The 12,837-nt window shown below is 43.9% G+C and overlaps 1 protein-coding gene across 2 annotated transcripts in view; it reads right to left on the reverse strand.

Moving 5' to 3' along the window:
- FAM114A1 (family with sequence similarity 114, member A1) overlaps window positions 1–12,837 on the reverse strand; it is a 58,199-nt gene extending 45,362 nt beyond the window's left edge. For both annotated transcript variants that reach the window (XM_012723985.1, XM_012723984.1), the window contains exons 1-2: window positions 12,795–12,837; window positions 4,002–4,346 (exon numbers count right to left, since the gene is read on the reverse strand). In XM_012723985.1, coding sequence (XP_012579439.1) covers window positions 4,002–4,337 — 336 coding nt within the window. In that variant the 5' untranslated portion in view covers window positions 4,338–4,346; window positions 12,795–12,837. The remainder of the gene's footprint in view (window positions 1–4,001; window positions 4,347–12,794) is intronic.

A 12,837-nucleotide genomic window follows, 5' to 3' on the forward strand; every position in this document is an offset into this window, starting at 1 on the left:
GACTGCGAAGAGAAGAGAGCTCAAAGGTTCTCCTACTAAGTTTTTCAAAAGCAGACATTTTTGCCATAGAAACTTTTTTAAAGGGGTGATGAGAGTCATTTAGGCGTAGATACATCTGGAATCAAACAGGATTTTGAATTTGGCTGTTTTTCTACAGAACTTGCCTTTATTTAAGAGCCAAACAGCCAACTTGTAAACAAACTTTTGACTCAAGATGTTTTAGAATTCATTCTCTTCTGGATCAACAGGAAAAATAAAATGTTTTCATGAATGCAAAAAGATTTCTTGTAAGAGGCCAACAACAGGCAAATAAAACAGAGCAAATGAACAGTGATGGAGGGTGAGGCACAATATTAACTACTGCTAATAGTTACTAAGATAAAAGGATAGGTTGCCACGAGAAATGGTAGAATCCTTTTCCTGGTAATCTTTTAGAAAAGACTAAATTTGAGCCTATTTAGAAAGGCTTGAATTTTATCTGGGTGAAAGAGAAATGCCTTTTGCTCTAGGTCATTCCAGCCAGCAGTATCTGCTTTCTATCCTTTGCAGAACTTGCTCACAGGCCTGTCGCATGCCTGCCTCTGTCTGAGCTCCTGTTACGGTGCCACACACGGAGACCTAGGGCCACCGGCTGTACTCTATACCTAGGATTTTCCCTCTCATCCAGACACTTTTGTGATGCTTCATGATGAAGAAATGCTCACCTTTTCACCCAGTCCTTGAGGTGCTATCAGTGTTATATATTGGTCTCTATCCCTGTAGCACTGAGGTCTATGAGGTGCTTTCAAAAGCAAATTCATTCAATTTGCTCAAACGTTTTAAGAAGGCAGATATGTGGGGAAATACTGACTTTTGAATTTGGCTTTTTTCCTTCAGAACTTACCATTCTCTGGGGCACCTTTATTTAAGAGCCAAACAGCCAGCTTGTAAATGAACTTTTGAACCTTCATGACTATCTTGTTGGACTTATTAAAAATCTGAAATTGGATTATATATGTCCCTATGTGATACTTTGAGCTAATGGCGTGGTGTAGTTTTTTAAAGTATCTTGAGTTTGAATGGTGTGGCTAAGATGTATTTTTCTTAGCATATGAAAATTTGTGAAGCATAGCATTCAAAATAAAAATCAAGAACCAATGTTTCCCACAATAGAAAGGAAGCATTTTGATTCCAGAGTGAGAAAGCGCTGATTCAAATTCCCACTCTGCCATTTCCCCATCTGGATGGACTGATGTAATCTCTAGGTCCATCTTTTTACCAACAGCACCAAATTGCAAACCCCAAGCTTATCAATGGCTCCTACTTATTTTCTGTATTTTTCTTGAAATTTATTTATGAAAAAGTTTCTTAGTGGCCAAAGGAATGAACGGATTTGTTCTTCAAAAGTTTTTGAAGTATTATTTTAGCATCATAAAATTTTAGAGCCAGAAAGGTAATGAAGATCACCTATTTAAAGAATCATAAAAGGAACCCTGATGACTATTTATATTTAAGTTTGGGCCCTCCCTGGTGGCGCAATGGGTTAGGATGCAGCACTGCAAACTCCCCGCAGCCACATAATTGCGAGTTCAATCCCCGCCCCAGAGGTGACCCACATGGCACTGCAGACCTCTCCTGACCTGCCCACTGCTCCCCTCAGCAGTGTGCTTTGTCGATCTGCCTGTTCTGCTCCCTACTCTGTCTCTGATGAATCTGCTCACTGCCCTTGCACCTGTGGCTTGCACCCCAATTCTGTACACATAAATTAATCTTTAAAAATAAATAAATAAAAATAAGTTTAAGTTTGTGGGTCGAGTATAAAGTCCACACTCCAGTGTGTGTGGGCCTCAGCCAGTCATTTGAAGGCTTGAATTGAGCAAAAAGACGGATCTGTCTTCTTATAAGAAAGAATTCCATTCTGTCTCACTATCATTGCTTTGGGACACTAGCTTCTCCTGCCTTTGGACCAGAATTCAAATTGGAGCTTAAACCCTTAGCTCCTGTAATTGTCATGCCTTTGAGCTTGGACTGGAACTATACTTTGGCTCTCTGGGGTCTCTGGCTTGGGACTTCTCAATCTTCATAAGTATGTGAGCCAATTCCTTATAATAAATGTCTATGTGTATGATGTATGCATAAATCCATCCTTCCACCCATCCATCCATCCATTCATCCACCTACCTATCCATCCATCATCTTCTATTGGTTTTGTTTCTCTGAAGAACTCAGACTACAACAGACCCTTGCATTATTATTATTTTTTTTTTAAATTTTCCTAGGAGTTGATACGTTCAGCTAGAGTTGAGAACCTCCTAGCTAGTTTTTGGTCCCTTTGGGGGCCCATGAAAGGCTCTGTGAGCTTTGAGAACTCACATACAAACTTTGGGGTGTATATTTACCATACCTGATCCTCATTCCCAGCTGCTCTTTAAACCATTCTCTGACATCCTTGCCAAATGACTGTTGGCTTTTATTGAAACATCCCCAGTGATGGGAAACACTCTCCTCCCAGAGGAAGTCTCTCTCGTCTTACAACAGTTCTTAAGTCAAACCTCTGGAGGACTCTGAGGCACAGGAAGCCAGCTTTTGAATAAAGAATTACATGGCATTCGAGGTTACTAGTGGTCTTCATGTGCAAAATGATAAAAACAGAGACACAGAGAAATTCTGTATCTCATCCAACCCAGTGGAATTAACAATAGACTGGCCAAGGAAAGCCCAGCCCTTGGCTCCCTATTATTATTATTTTTTATATATTTAAATATATGTATATTTTTATATATTTATGTATTTTATATATTTATATTTAATATATATACTATATATATTTTTATATATTAAGTTTATTAGAAAGAGACAGGAGAGGAAAAGACATTTGCATAGACACAAGTGGGCAGGAAGAGCTGTCCCAGAGGGAAAGGTTTACAGAGAGACCTGCATGGTTGCAGGCAGGTGGCCTTAGGAGAGCGGCCTCCACTGAGGGAGGTCAGTGCAGAGAAGTCCCAGCACAGTACAGCTCGCAGGCAGGCAGGAGGCTGCTGCCCTGCAGAGGGAGAGAGCGGGTGGAAAGAAGCACCTGCATAGGCACAGGTGGGCAGAGAAGCTGCTGCCGTGGCTCCCTATTATCTCCCTTCCCTTACTGAGTGCAGCAGCGCCCCATCAAGGAGGTGATCTATGGCGCACTCTTCAGGGTCAGTAGGGCAGGGCTGGGGAAGGGAGACCCTGATTCCATCATCCTTCCCAAGGCAGGCCTTGGGTAGAGCAGCCATCTCTCACACTGAGTGCCAGTCCCCACACGGATGGAGGTGAGGATGTCAGAAAAACCCAGGTTGGACAGTGTACTGATGTGCCGCAAGACACCACCTGGGAAACACTGGTCTATCTTATCCCCCAGGGAGACGAATATGGGCCCTGAAGGGAGGCGGTGGCAACCATGAGCATTGCCTCTGGTCCCTGGTGGTAAAGCAGCAATGGGAATGTTTAACATCTCCATAGTGGATATGCAAAAACGTATTAAAATTTAAGTGGCTTTAAAGAAAGACTGACTATTTAGGGTGGAATAAGGCTTACTAACAGTTACTAGCTCATTAAATTTAATACTACAATATTTTCTGTTTGTTTAACATCCTACTGGGATGGTTAATATCTGTGAGCCTGGCTGCTGTGTCTGTACATTGAGGTTAAGAACATCCAGCTGAGACTCTCAAAGAACTTTGACATAACAGACAGGACTGAAGCCTGGTGCCTAGAACACAGAACATGTCCAAAAATTTGTGGCTGTTATTATTAATATAATTTATCAAATTGCTATCATCACTGTAATGACCAATTAGTCTCAGTTATTCCTTTCTCACCACAGAACACACTTCTGATGCCAGTGGGGATGTTATAGAGATGAGGTTATCTATTTATAGCATATGTATTCTAAGCCCCCAATCACCACTTGTAGCCCTTGTCACAAATCTGTGCCCAATGAGTCAATGAGAAATGAGGTTCAACGGAATCGTATGAACTACCCTTACCAGATCACTCTGTTCTTTGAGCGGTATTTCAGATCCAAGTTCTGCCTCTAGACTGACGGAGTCAATGCACTCAGCCAGCACCCCTTCAGCCACCTCTCCATTGTGGGGGTGCTGCACAGCACCAGTGTCTATGGGGTGCTCGCTGTCAGGAGTCCCTGCAGCCTCAACTGTGTCTGCCCGCACGTCTCCTCCAGGGTCAGCTGGAATTGGTTCCTCTGAAATCAGAGCTGAATCACGGTGGACCTCGGCATCTCCAGGTAAAGAATCATGATTGGGCATCTCGGTAATTTCTGCTTTGTCTCCAGTGCCTGAGGTGTTACCAGCATCTTCAGACATTTTTAATATCTGTCAATACAATTACAACAAATGTTTTATGGTTCAATCTGAGTTGTTAAGCTTAACTCAAAGTCTAGAATAATTCGATTCAACCTGATAGGGGTAAACTTTCTCTTGTCAGTAAAACTTTATGTGGTCTTGGGGTAGGATGAAGAACAACTTCTGAAGATATCCATGTCTGGATCCCTGAGCCCCATGACTGTTACCTTACGTGCCAAAAGCGATTTTGCTGGTGCAATTAGGATCTTGAGATGGGGAAATTATCTTGGTGGGACTACATGATATAACAAGTCTCCTCTCAGACAGAGGTACAGGGAGATTTGATGACAGAGGAAAAAGTGATGTGGTGAAAGAAGCAGAGGCTAAAGTGATGTACTTTGAAGATGAACGGGCCATAATCCAAGGAATACAGGCAGCCACTAGACTCTGGAAACTATTTACCCTGCAGAGACTCCAGAAGAAATCGGCCTTGCCAAGGCAAGATCCTATATAAACAGTAAGCTGACATATTTCTTCTTGGACAGGAAATGTTCAACTGATCATCAGAAATATTCATCCAGAGGTAGAGGGCTGCTAAAACCACAGTGTGTAAGAAGCCACGGGACACACTGGCCACCCAGGCTGAGCTCTCAGGGCAGACACAAACCCTTCTGTCTTTAAAGGGTCAATCCCCAAGATTTTCTGGGTCTTTCCCCTTGCTATGGTTTCTCTCAGAATGGATCATATTCCTTTCTCATAGTTTTACAAACTAGCTTTATGTTGTGAGTCTCAGATATCTACTTCCCATGCCATAGAGATAAAGTAAATTAGTGATTTCTGGGGGCTGAGAGAGTAGAAATAAGGAGTGTTGGTAATGGTTATGAATTTCATGTTTGGATGATACAGTTCTAATACTAGCTCATGGTAATGGTTGTGTAAATATGACTATGCTAAAAACTACTGAAGTATACACTTAAATTATACACTTAAAAACAGTGAATTTTGTAGTCTGAATTTTGTGGTATATGACAAATATGCTAATATGGTAAGGACAGATGTAATACATTTTAACACTCATACAAAACTCTACCTCTGGATAAGTATTTCTAATGACCAGTTGAACATTTCCTAACCAAGAGGAAATATGTTGGCTTACTATTTATACAGGATCTTCCTTTTGACTTTTGTGCTTCTTTTTATAGCACTCAAGATGTCCCTCATAACCCAGGGATAAAATCACACTGTTGTCGGCCCTCCCTGGTGGCACAGCGGGTTAAAGCACAGCACTGAGAAGCTAAAGCCACTTCCACATGAGTTAGATTCCTGCCTGCCCCGGGAGATGACCCACATGGCGAGACAGACTTCTCCTGACCCACCCGCTGCTCCCCTCAGCAGTGTACTTCTTCCATCTGCCTGTTCTGCTCCCCACTCTGTCTCTGGTGAAGCCTCTCACCGCCCCTGAGCCTCTGGCCTGTACCCCAGTTCTGTATGTACAAATAAATAAATCTTAAAAAAAAAAAATCACACTGTTGTCATTGACTAAACTTTCATCCTCTCAAGAATATGTGATATCAACAGATATCATTTCTTGGGTTCTATTAAGTCCAGGAGATAATAATAAATGTACTATCTCCTTTGAGTGAGATATGATGAATTTTATAGATGAGGCAACTGAGGCTCAGAAGTCACACTTTTAATAAGTGGCAGCTTTGAGATTTGAACCCATACTGACTTTAAAACCAAACCACATCAGAATCTTACCTGCAATGTCATCTACCTATTCTTTTTCATTCAACCAGTGCACAAATCCTAAAGGCTGTTTACTCAGAATCTATGTCCATTCTTTTTTTTTTTTTAAAGATTTATTTATTTATGCATACAAGAATTAGGGTACAGGCCAGAAGTACATGGGTGAGAGGATTCACCAGAGAGAGTGGGGAACAGAACAGGCAGCTCTACTGAAATACACTGCTGAGGGGAGCAGTGGGTGAGACAAGAGAGATCTGCTGCGCCATGTGGGTCAGCTCCTGGCTAGGATTGAACTCCTGCTGCAGGGGATATGGATAGCTCCACAGTGCCCATTGTGCCACCAGGGAGGGCCCTATGTTCACTTTTTTACTTCTGTTCTCACCACCTCCACTGTAGACCAGGCCCTTGGTTCCTATTGTTGATTTTTATATTGGGGTCACCTTTCTACTTGTTTTCCTTTTCATTTCCCCATCCTTCCTTATTCGTCATCTCACTGCTCTAATGATATCATTCTCCTGCTCATACGTCATCAGGATTCCTCATGAAACCTGGATTCCTCATCAATAGTGAGATGAGGCCACACACTTCAGCTGGCATCCAGGGCCTTGGTGCTCTGGACTCACCACTCTGCTCTCCCCTGTGCCCTTCCAAAGCCTCAGGTGAGTCAACTTAAGAATCACTATAGTGCCTGGCATTCACGTGACATACTCAGGTGGTTTGCCTTTTCACATCTAAGGTCAAGTAAAAACAACCACCTTCTCCATTTTTTGTTTCTCCCAACTGCATATCATTTTCTTTTCCTAAAGTCTGAGAATGCTTTCTGTTAGTCTCACCTGGAACATTACAATCCTTTTTGATTAGAGTTCCTAGATTGTTTTCCTATTATACTTCAAATTCTATAAAGGCAAAGATCTTGCTTTGTTTTTATAATCTCATACTTGTTTTGTGTTTTATAAAATTTAACAAGCTTTCTTAGATATAATGGGAAGCTCAGCAAGTATGTGTATTGAGTTATATTACCATTTGCATGGAGATTTTAAATTAAAATGTATTTGAAATGAAAGCAAGCAGAATACACCTTTCCCCCATACGCTATGCAGGAAATGTCTAATAGCAGGTGGTTCCAAAATGTCACATTGTCTTTTTCACCTTCCATCCCAGTTAACTGAGCTTGAATGCACCTTTCTAAACAAAAGCACCTGAATTAATTCAGTGACAACATTCCCAAAAAGGTGGAAAAGGCACAAAACACATGCCTCCTTTTAGCTGGTATATTAAGTTGAGAGTCTTCCAGGCTGGAGATGGCCTGTTAGTGACACAGTCAGGACACTGTGTAGAAAAGGGGTACTCATTACTGTGGTTCATGAGAGGGGGTGGAATTGAGGTAGGGAACTTGAGAAGCTATCATCATTTGGGGCTTATAAAATTCCCATGAAAACTCCCTCAGTCAGGACAGATCTACAGTCTGTTGGCCAAATCCCCACCAGTCTTGATGCAATTTTATTAGGACAGAGACACATCCATTTACCTATCGATTTTTGAGCACAACAGGGTACTTAGAGGGTGACTAAGCCCACAGGGCCCACAAAATTGCAAAGCCTGAGATATTGCCCCTCACAAAAAAAATACGAGCTGATCCCTGCCTAGGATACTGGTTGATTGCCATGGCCCAGAGAGTTCTCTGTCTTAATTTATTCCTCACTAAATAAAGAGAATGGGGCCATGAATAAATGATGCTTAGAGATCACTTTTATTTCCACTTTTCCCTCCTCAATAGCTGGTCATAGTATTTCATTTCTTTGTAAGGTAATTTGAAATTCCTTAGGAACCTGAACTATTAAAAAGTTCCAAACAATTTCACTTCTTTTTATAAGAAGGAACACGACAATAAACCTAGCTATGAAAGATATTCACAAGCAAATAAAAAGCATCGTTGTAGGATTTGCCTAAATATGTTGTGATATTACTCATAATGCTAAAATATTTCAGCCTATACCATGTGACACATATTTGGATTAGATGTTATTTATGCCCTGGAGGGGAGCTGGTTAATAGCTGAAGTGCCCTAGGCAGAAATATACTTTCCCAAGAGCTTTAGTTAGCATTTCAAAATCTGTAACTGAGTGTCTACATCTTGATAAGCTATCACCCTCTCTGACTGGTACTCTAGGGTATGCCAGTTAGCATAAAGGACAGTAGAATCCCTTTTTCGCTGGTGAAATGGAAGGTGCTTAAGATAGGTAGAGTGAGAAGAAAATAATGGAGAGGAATCTTTTGCCCTTCTAGTGCCAAGGCTTAAGGTTATATTGAGTCTAACAGCTTAGTGCCCATTGTTTCAGTGATTGTGAAAGAACTTCAAAACCTGATTAGAGAACTAGCTGAGTCTGTCTCTAAAATGGTCCAGAGGTCTGCAAGGGCAGTGAGCTGGGGCTTTAACAGCTGTGCCATCACTAAGCCCTTTGCTAACATACGTATCAGGGTGGGCAGAGCTCCAGCTGAGAACATGGACTCATGGCAACATCGCTCTTGGTAAGGAGGTTGCTCATCTCTGATGCCAGATTGCCTTAGATCAGCTTACTTCAATTGCAAAAAAAACTTCTCTGCAGCTCTGCATTCATCCAGCAGCAAGAACTAATCCTTTAGAAATATCCAAAAAAGCCTGCTGTAAGGTACTGACCTGAGACTATTAAAAATATTTATGGACAACTTACACATTTGATAAAGACTGGATCTTGACATCTGTGTAACTCATACTATTCAGCCCAATTTTAACTTTAAATTGTACTCACCTCTAATCTTTATTTACTTTTACCTGTGTCAGATTTCCATTTTCCCTAAAGCCAATTCCCCCTACCTACCCCCTCCAGCCCTGAACTTTTTTTGTTTGCTCTGGCAGAACTTTATCTATTCTGGTTGTTAGTATGACAAGAAAACTATAATCCTTTTTGTCTATGCCCTTTTGTCTAAAATTATTAGGAACTGTGCTCTAAGTGCAAGGCTTTTTCTGAGCAGTGATGTTCGAGTCTACCAGGACTCAGCTGGGACATGCACTGAGCTCACTTAAAGGTCCCAGCTCCACCTGGGTGCGGTAAAGGGTGTTAGACTGGAAACTTCTCCCTGATTTGTGGTTTAGAACATGGATCCCGGCAGCCATGTCCTGTGACTTTGATGCAAGTAAGAGAGACTCAACCCACAGAAACAAGAAGGCTTCTTAAGTAAATTCCAAGGAGAAGAAGGGTGGCATATAAAGAAGCCTTTGTAGGCTGGGAATAAGTTAGTTTTTCATGAGCAAATTCATTCATCACCTAAAATGCTCCCAGAACTATGCTAGGTATTGGAGCAGCAACAGCATGCAACCAAAAATAAGTCTAAAACGGAAAGCATGTTTTCTATCTTCAGAAAATGAATAATCTGTCTTCATATTGGTTGTCAAGTCTAGGAAATGATTTCAGCTAAATGAAATAGTTAAACGATGATGCAAAACAGCACATCAAGGAAGGGAAAGATGTGCCCGAGCTAGGCTGGCCTCATGGAAGGCAGGGCAGAGCCTGCAAAGTGGCTTCCATGGAGCTATTCAGACGGTGGTGCAGGGGCACTTGCAAATCACCACTCCGCACTGCCAGGAGAGACGTCTAGGGTTCAAGTGGCCATCAGGAGGCCACATGGAAGATTATGAGGGGTGGGAAGAGCAGGACTTTTGTCCCCTGTTTCTTGGAGGCTACGTTTCACTTGCTCGACTTCTTTCCTTCTTCCTCTGAAAGGAAGACTGGACAAAATGACCTGAATACTTTGTCCCCAGACTGCATGACTGGGAACAGTCCATGATGACAGAGGAAAATAAGGACAACATAGCAAATTTTTCATTAATCTAAATTTATTAAATGTAAAGGTCTAACTTTATCTTGTAAGGTTAAGCCTTCATGCTTTTCTTAATATTAAAGTGTCTTATTTTGTAAAACAGTGGTGTGTGTGTGTGTTTTTCAATGGCCTCACCTGGCAACAAAAGAATTTGGTTACATATGCTCTGTATGAAATCACTTTCCTTAATTAGAAAAAAATGGTGGCCAGGGAAGGACCAGGATCAAAAACTCTGGAAGGACGAGGATTAAAAACTCTCAATCAGGCCCTCCCTGGTGGCGCAGCGGGCTAAAGCACAGCACTGAGAAGCTAAAGCCACCTCCGCATGAGTTCGATTCCCGCCTGCCGCCTGCCCCGAGGAGATCCACATGGCGTGGCAGACCTCTCCTGACCCGCCCGCTGCTCCCCTCAGCAGTGTACCTCCTCCATCTGCCTGTTCTGCACCCCACTGTCTCTGGTGAATCCTCTCACCCTCCACATCTCTGGCCTGTACCCCAGTTCTATATGAATAAATAAATAAATCTTTAAAAAAAAAAAAAAAAAAAAAAAAACTCTCAATCAGGCCCTCCCTGGTGGCGCAGCACTGCACTGAGAAGCTTAAGCCACTTCCACATGAGTTGGATCCCCACCTGCCCCGAGGAGATCCACATGGCGTGGCAGACCTCTCCTGACCCGCCCGCTGCTCCCCTCAGCAGTGTACTTCGTCGATCTGCCTGTTCTGCTCCCTGCTCTGTCTCTGGTGAATCCTTTCGCATCTCTGGCCTGTACCCCAGTTCTGTATGAATAAATAAATAAATCTTAAAAAAGAAACAAACTCAGTCAGGGAAAAGACACAAAATAAACTATTATTAAAAAAGAAAACAACAACTCCTCTCAATCAGGTTGTAGGACTTTCTATGGAGCTTGTCAGTGCCAATACCCAGGTCTTAGGCTCTTTTTCCTGCAGACTGCTCATGAAATACACAATCATGGAAGCTATTTGCTGCCCTGTTTAAAAGCTATTAGGTGTGAAGTTGTTTGTTTTTTTTTTTAATTGAAGTAACTTTGGTTTACAACCCGAATGTTTTAGGACTACAGGTTCACACTTCCCCGAATGTGTAGCCACACCAGTGCATCCAACATCAAAGCACCAGTAACCTGCCAGTCCACTGGACCCACTGCCACTCTGCTTCCCTCTGGCCCATCAGTTTTGCAGTTAGAACCCAGAGTTTGCGAAAGCACTCAGTTTAAACACCTGTGCACAGCCTCTGGCAGGGTTAGCTGGCTTCAATCTCGCTACAACTCTGAACACACTGACACCCTGCCTCTCCAGGCTTCCTGGCAGTACCCACACAGCTCGTAAACCTCTCCAACAATTTGCCTCTGCTTATGCTGGTTCCTCTGCTCAGCTGCCTGCCTGCATCCAGGTTTCCTTTTGCACCTCTAATGTGTCTTTTTTACTCAGAATTTTCCCTTAACTTGCCTCACTCCTTCAAGAATTTAGTGCTCCCTCTTCCAGATTTTGGTAACATTTTTATGAACTCTATAGCATTTATTTCTACCTTAGTCTCTTCTGCAAGACCATGATTTTATGTTAGTCTCTTCTGCAGGGTCATAATCACTTGGTTTCTGACTCTTGACTATTCAGTGAACTGGAATATATGGTTTGATACCTATGTGAGAGAAAAAATGTTTGACCCGAGCCCAGTCTTATCAATAAATGACTACTTTCATGATCTGAGTCCCTGAGGTGTAGAAGGCCCCTTCCAACCTCAAATTCTTTCTGCACTGGATCACATGTGCCTCGGATTCCACCCTAAAAGTTCCATTCTTTCCCTTCAAGCTCACAATGGGAGTTTATCAGATTCCTGAGCTCAGATTTTGATGGAAAACGAATGCAAATAGGCTAGGCAGGAAAGGGGCTGTTGGGAGGAAGAGTGCCAGTGCGGACAGAAGCCTCTAGGGAGAAAGCCTGTGTTACTCTGCGTGTCCTCAGGAGGCTGAGATCTTCTGGAATTCAAGAGATGTTGATTTTAAAAGCCACCTGCTTGGGACTTTCAATATGGTCAGGACGGAATTGATGGGATCAACCGGGCACAGATGCCTTTCTACTCAGCAAATGCTGTGACGTTCAGGCGCCTGTTCTGACAGGGCTGGAAGTACTCACCAGATTCCGGGGAAGAAGACCGGACGTTTGGGTGGGTATGTGAAGGGGGGTGGTGGGGGTAGGAGCTGAGGAAGAGAGTAGGACCCAACCCCAGGACCGGGAATCGAAGTGGTGCCAGTTTAGGGTGTCGACTGGGGAGGGAGACAGGCAGAGTGAGGGTCTGCGGCGGAGAGATGAGGAGCTTGGTGGAAGGTCAAGGCCTGAACTCAACTTTCCCGAGGACAAGAGCAGAAGAACCCCAGTGTGGAGGCCTTTGCCTTGCGGGGGCCCCCGATTGCGGGACCCTCGCAGCTTGCTTCTCACTCGAACCCAGGTTACAAGAAAACTTTTGTAGACTTGCTTGGTGCCAGGACTGGATACCAGGCAGGCTCCGGGGTTCCCGCGGCCGAGGGAGCAGACCCCGAGCGCGGGCGTGTGGGTGTGTGCATGAGCGTGGACCCGGAGCGACACACACTCACACACACACACTCACACGCCCGCACCCACTTGGGCCCTCGGCCGCGCCTCCCGTTCCTCCCCGGACCTTCACTCCCCGGCCGGGTGCTCTCGGGTCCGGCGCCCGGGGCCAAGTCCCCGCCGAAGGCTTCTCACGAAGCGGCGGGCAGGAGCCGGGGGGCCAGGCTAAGGTGCGACGGCAGGGTCTCCCCACCACCCCGCGGCGGTCGTTCCCGCATCCCTCGCCCGCCCGGGGAAGGGGATGGGGACAGGGTGCCTAGGGTTCTTACCACTCAGGCGGTCGAGTGCGCGCGGGAGCGCCCGGCGGGTCCC

Source organism: Condylura cristata, unplaced genomic scaffold (assembly GCF_000260355.1).
Source record: "Condylura cristata isolate star-nosed mole 26May11 unplaced genomic scaffold, ConCri1.0 scaffold00012, whole genome shotgun sequence".
NCBI lineage: Eukaryota > Metazoa > Chordata > Mammalia > Eulipotyphla > Talpidae > Condylura > Condylura cristata.